At 45.1% G+C, this 5,939-nt stretch overlaps 1 protein-coding gene across 2 annotated transcripts; it reads left to right on the top strand.

Moving 5' to 3' along the window:
* Window positions 1–284: 284 nt before the first annotated feature.
* Window positions 285–5,467, top strand: esd (esterase D/formylglutathione hydrolase). Of its 2 annotated transcripts, none has more exons than XM_069712038.1 (9): window positions 285–342; window positions 950–1,062; window positions 1,215–1,303; window positions 3,409–3,507; window positions 3,666–3,790; window positions 3,911–4,030; window positions 4,515–4,613; window positions 4,723–4,890; window positions 5,049–5,467. In XM_069712038.1, the coding sequence occupies exons 2-9, from the start codon at window positions 995–997 to the stop codon at window positions 5,127–5,129; spliced, it is 849 nt and encodes a 282-aa protein (XP_069568139.1). In that variant the 5' UTR covers window positions 285–342; window positions 950–994; the 3' UTR covers window positions 5,130–5,467. The 2 variants fall into 2 exon arrangements, with proteins under 2 accessions (XP_069568139.1, XP_069568140.1); XM_069712039.1 differs by lacking the exon at window positions 285–342 and adding an exon at window positions 370–386.
* Window positions 5,468–5,939: the final 472 nt, after the last annotated feature.

The raw sequence follows: 5,939 nt of genomic DNA, 5'->3' as shown, positions 1-5,939 counted from the left end.
TGATGGAAAACTTTCATATACATAGACATGAATATGTCTCTCCTTGATTTGTTCATCAAGCCTACATTTTATCTATAGCACATATTATCTATTTATAAGTATTTATTTATCTGTCCTACATAGCTGTGGGAGTGTACCCTTTCTGCAATTTGGGTATTCACAATATCCATTTTGACTTGTGCACATCCTGTGTTTGAAATACACATCAGCACCATCTATGGTTCAAACATGTACATTACATCTTGGACGTAAACCGTGGAGGGGGCGGCTCCTCTGACGTCAGTACGTTGACACTGACGTTGTTGGACTCTGGACTGCACCGACGGGGAAGTTAGCGAACCAGTAAGTGAAGCACAATTACCAACAAATTACAGTGATTGAATAAGGTATGTCCCGGGAATTGTGCGTTTAGTTTGTTTATTTGCTTGATCCTAAGTTGCAAGGTGTCTTAACTTCAAGCAGACGTTCGTAAATAGCAGTACACGACATCCCATATTCACGAGCTATCTTCGTCCCTGCACGCCCCCCGACGTGTCGCCCTGCCGGCCAAACTCTGTTCAAACTCACACCATTTTATACGACACGTGTTTCTTTTCAAATAGCCAAGTTGGTTGGGCAGAGAAGAAACGCTTGAAGTTTCGAAAGGTGTTGTGTGTAATTCGGCATAAAGAAGATGTACCTGACATGACGGTGTTTTGCATTAATACTCGTTTTATTAGCTCCTCTGGTATTTTAGGTCAATCGGGTGAGACAGTGATGACGGGACACGGATCAACATGACCGTGCTGGTGCATTTGGACATTAACTCTAGAGTGCATATATATTGTCTCATACTTTCTGAAACATGTCGCTGCGTTTGCACGTATATGAGCACGTGTTTTCAACAAAGTTTGCCAAAGCTCACAGTAGAAGTGACGTCACTTGAATGACGCAATATTGTTTTCTAAAGAGTGCAGGAATACACGTGTTCACTGCAGCTGTCCTCAGACCAGAGATGGCAATCACACAAGTGTCCTCCAACAAGTGTGCTGGTGGCTTCCAGAAGGTTTTTGAACATGAGAGGTGACACACACACACACACACACACACACACACACACACACACACACACACACCTGTGGCTTTACATTGAGTATGTAGAAAAAGACTTGGTCAAAGAGACTTTACATTTTTCTGAGAGGAGTCCACTGATGTGTTTTTGTTTCCTCCTGCAGCACCGAGCTGAAGTGTAAGATGAAGTTTGCCGTCTTTCTTCCTCCCAAGGCTGAGACCGACAAATGTCCCGTCATGTACTGGCTCTCTGGTGAGCTCCCAGCTGATATCAGAGCTCCCAGCTGATATCAGAGCTGCAGGCTGTCTGCTGATGAAGGAGTGTGTGAATTAGAGAAAAAGAAAAAAGGTGGACTGCTGCAGTTAAACCACAGGATCTGATTGTGTCTTTCAGCCTGTTCATATTCTGTTTTTATGTTGACAAATCCCAGGTCTCTGTGCTTTCTTACGACCTCACTTACTGTGGCACTTAGTGAAGATTTAATCTCTTAAAAACACCTCAAATTTAAATTGTTCTTTTTAATAAAAGGCTCAATATTTTCCTAAAACAATTGGCAGTGGGAGTTTTGATCAGATTTGACCTAAACAGATGAAAATTGTCTATTTGTTGTCAGGTGAACACCAGGAGCAGTTTGTAAAAGTTACATGGAAAGATGAGCTCAGTTGGATTGTAAAGAAAAGGAGAAATTATAATTTAATTTAAAAAGAAAAGAGTGGGACGGAGTGGAAAATTCAATTCAATTCAAATTTTTTTATATAGCGCCAAATCACAACACATGGCACATTAAAGTCCATACAGCAAGACTTTACAATAATATACAGAGAAACCCAACAATTCTACAATTCAACAATTCAACAATTCTACAATTCAACAATTCAACAATTCCCACATAAGCTAGGAGAGAAAAAAAACCTCTTTAAGGGAGAAAAACCTCCAACAGAGGGAAGAAAAACTCCCTTTAACAGGAAGAAACCTCCAACAGAACCAGGATCAGAGGTGGGCGGAGCATCTGTTAACAGAACCAGGCTCGGGGGTGGGCGGAGCCTCTGTTAACAGAACCAGGATCAGGGGTGGGCGGAGCATCTGTTAACAGAACCAGGCTCGGGGGTGGGCAGAGCCTCTGTTAACAGAACCAGACTCAGGTGGGCGGAGCCTCTGTTAACAGAACCAGGCTCAGGTGGGCGGAGCCTCTGTTAACAGAACCAGGCTCAGGTGGGCGGCCAGGTGTCTAAACAGCTTAAAGTAATACATTAACATTATTTAATAACTGTCATATATTAAATGTTTAGCTCAAAGTTTAAAAACCAGAAGAAAGTAATTAATTAAATGTCATCTAAAAGTAATTAACAGCTTGAAGTGACAGATGAATTGGTTAATATAAAGTAATTAGCTGAATATAATAAATTGGGGTTATTTAATTGAAATATTTCCCCTTGTGGGATCAATAAAGTCCGTCCATCCATCCATCCATCAATAAATACATAAATTAAAAAAGTGACAGGTTGAATTGACTGCTAAAAGTAGGAAATAGTCGGTTAATAGAAGTTGATTAACTGGTTTGATAAAAGTCATAAAATGTGTCAAAGTATAAATATTTTCACGAGTTCCTGTTATCTAAAAGTAGCAGATACATTTTGAAATAGATTCCTTAATATAAGATAAATACTACATTAATGATAATGCCAAAAATAATGGATACATGTTTGTAAGAGCTGTAGGCAATGAATATAAAAGTGGAGATAGTCAACTTAAATGATGGATCAATTGTAGGAAGTACTGATGAAGCATGGAATAAACAAACAAACAAACAAACAAAGAAAGAACAGATGCATGATGTGAAACATCCAGGCGGTGCCTCCGGTGGAAAGTATGAAAGCAGATTTGACCAAACGTGGACTGTTTAATTGACGGAGAAGACTTTTTTATGATTAATAGTGTTCACATTAAGTTTAAAATGCGATGAGCGTGTCTGGACGGAGTGGATGAACACCGGAGCTCAAACCGATGTGGGAAGAAAGGAGGCGTCAGAGCTGTTTGTTGGAAGCAGGACGGTGATGTCAGACGGACAGAAACATGTGACTCAGCGTGACGGTGCGATGAGGTTTCATAGTTCTGTCAGACTGAAACACACCAGTGTACTTCAGTGTAGGGTCCAGGCTTTTCATGAGTCAGCAACATTAACCATAGAGAACAGTGTCATTCTTCAATGGACACGTTTACATATTTTGGGATACGAGTGTGACGGCCACGCGGTGCAATGATCTGACCCGGCCAATGGACTTCCTCGAGCGCCGGAGGTCGGCAGCTCGTCTGCTCCGTGATGTCATGATCACTTTTTGATCCGTGTTTCTCTGCAGGTCTGACGTGTACGGAGCAGAACTTCATCACCAAAGCTGGCAGTCAGCTCGCTGCTGCAGAGCACGGCATCATCGTCGTAGCTCCAGACACCAGCCCACGTATGTCCTCACACACACGCACACGTCTGATTCCTACGCTATGGTTCGGTGTTTGGTTGTGAGCGAGCCCTCCAGTCTGGCTCTGAGCCTTCGGCCCGACCTCCAGATACTGAGGCGACTTCACGTTAATAATTGTGTTGACCGTCCTTCATCCGCAGGCGGCTGCAACATCGAGGGTGAAGACGAGAACTGGGACTTCGGCACCGGAGCCGGTTTCTACGTCGACGCCACCCGGGACCCCTGGAAGACCAACTACCGCATGTACTCCTACGTCACCGAGGAGGTAGGACGGACTCGCTCCCAAAAAAACGACCTCTCCGTTCTACCGGCAGCCGGTCGGCAGTGACGCCGATCGTCGTCGTTGCCGGTCGGCGTCGCTGACGATCCTCTGTCTCCCCGTCAGCTCCCGAAGCTGATCGACGCTAACTTCCCCAGCGACCCCGACAGGATGTCCGTCTCCGGCCACTCCATGGGCGGCCACGGAGCGCTCATCTGTGCCCTGAAGAACCCTGGGAAATACAAGGTCGTGCACGTCGCCACGTTTCATGTTTCCTCCAAACTATCTTCATCGGATTTCTGTTCATTTTGGGAAAAGGAAGTGATCTACAAGTTGTTCATAACATTTCTACAGATATTCAGCTGTCGCACCTATTTTTATAGTCTTTTTATGTCCTTCATGCATCGATTGTGAAAGTACCTCCAGCAGTCTTTTTGTCTGAGAACTCCTTTCGTACACATTATGACCCCCCAAACTATCACAGCTCGCTCTCCCACCTCCTTTAGTTGCTGGTTGTAGTCTCATGTCTTTTTGTCCTGTTGCCTTCCAGCCTTTTATCAGCAGAAACATGTTGAGTGTGTCCTCAGCTGAATGATGCTGATGGACGGTTGTGTGTCCTCAGCTGAATGATGCTGATGGACGGTTGTGTGTCCTCAGCTGAATGATGCTGATGGACGGTTGTGTGTCCTCAGCTGAATGCTGCTGATGGACGGTTGTGTGTCCTCTGCAGGCCGTGTCTGCGTTCGCCCCCATCTGTAACCCGATGCAGTGTCCCTGGGGACAGAAAGCCTTCTCGGGGTACCTCGGCTCCGACCGGTCCACGTGGGAGGTACGACCTCCGCAGACCGCTCTCCTGATATCGGCAACGAACACCCGCTGACACATTTCCTGAGTCCGTAAGGGTAACGAGGCCCGGCTGTCCTCCTCGTCTCTTTCAGGCGTACGATGCCACCGTGTTGGCGGCGGCGTACTCCGGCCCTCAGCTCGACATCCTCATCGATCAGGGCCGCGACGACCAGTTCCTGCCGGCCAGCCAGCTGCTGCCCGACAACCTGATCGCCGTCTGCTCCGAGAAGAAAATCCCCGTCGTCTTCAGACTGCAGCCGGTCAGTTCCCCCTCAGTCTTTTCAAAGTAAAAGCGCAGAGTCTTCGGAGACAAATCAGTCTGAAGCTGATTTGATTCGGTCGATTATTTTCAGTTATTAACAAAGTTCGGTTTAGTTTGAACTCCGTTCCAAGGTGTTTTCTTTGTGACCTGCTGCAGGGCTACGACCACAGCTACTTCTTCATCTACTCCTTCATGACCGACCACATCAAGCACCACGCCAAGTACCTGAACTGTTAGTCCTGTCCACCGCGCCGCTCTGCTGCTGTCGCTCACAACCTCTTCTGTTTTTCATTTCCGATCTGACTTCCTGCAGAAATCAACTGAAACCAGATTGTATAACACGTAAAGTCGGGCGCTGACATTTCAGTCCGGTTGGAAGACTTTGTGCCTTCAGTCTAAACGGCACTTACCTGAAGTCTCGGATGAAAACAGAAAGTATTTTGGAGTATTTTTGGGAAGCTGCGGTTTCAGCTGAAGTGTTTGTAGGACATCAGAAAATGTTCCCGTGAACGTTTTCTCAGCAAACAATCATGGTTTGACTTTTTGTTTTTCCAAATAAAATCCTTGGTCATTCATGTTGGTGTTAATTAATCGTTTTGAAGTTCAGGAAATACTCTTATTCAGTGAGAGAAGATCAATACAGCTGCTGCATGGCATCTAAAAACAAAACCTGCAGCCTTCAGAACACAAGCAGTGGTTATGTTTTAAACAACATGCTTCCTTTGCCATACTCATATTAGTACAAATACTTGTATATTGTGTGAATTTCGTAATGGTACTGTTGTCTCAAATCACACTCTGCCGTTCTGCCCTCACCAATAGGAAAGCTGTCATTTCAATTCACCACCTGACAACATATCTGCCAGCTTTAATGATTTTACACAGAAATGACCACGTTCTCCTGCCCTATGTTTAACACACACACACACACACACACACACACACACACACACACACACACACACACACACACACACACACACACACACACACACACCGTAAACATGATGGCTTCTGAGAGATTTGGTTTACTTCAGGTTGGTTTCT

The sequence above is a fragment of the Brachyistius frenatus genome, unplaced genomic scaffold, assembly GCF_029030835.1.
Source record: "Brachyistius frenatus isolate BFR_SWC_R1_liver_20210118 unplaced genomic scaffold, ASM2903083v1 Contig_106, whole genome shotgun sequence".
In the NCBI taxonomy this organism is placed as follows: domain Eukaryota; kingdom Metazoa; phylum Chordata; class Actinopteri; family Embiotocidae; genus Brachyistius; species Brachyistius frenatus.
This window is presented reverse-complemented; position numbering and strand designations above follow the sequence as displayed.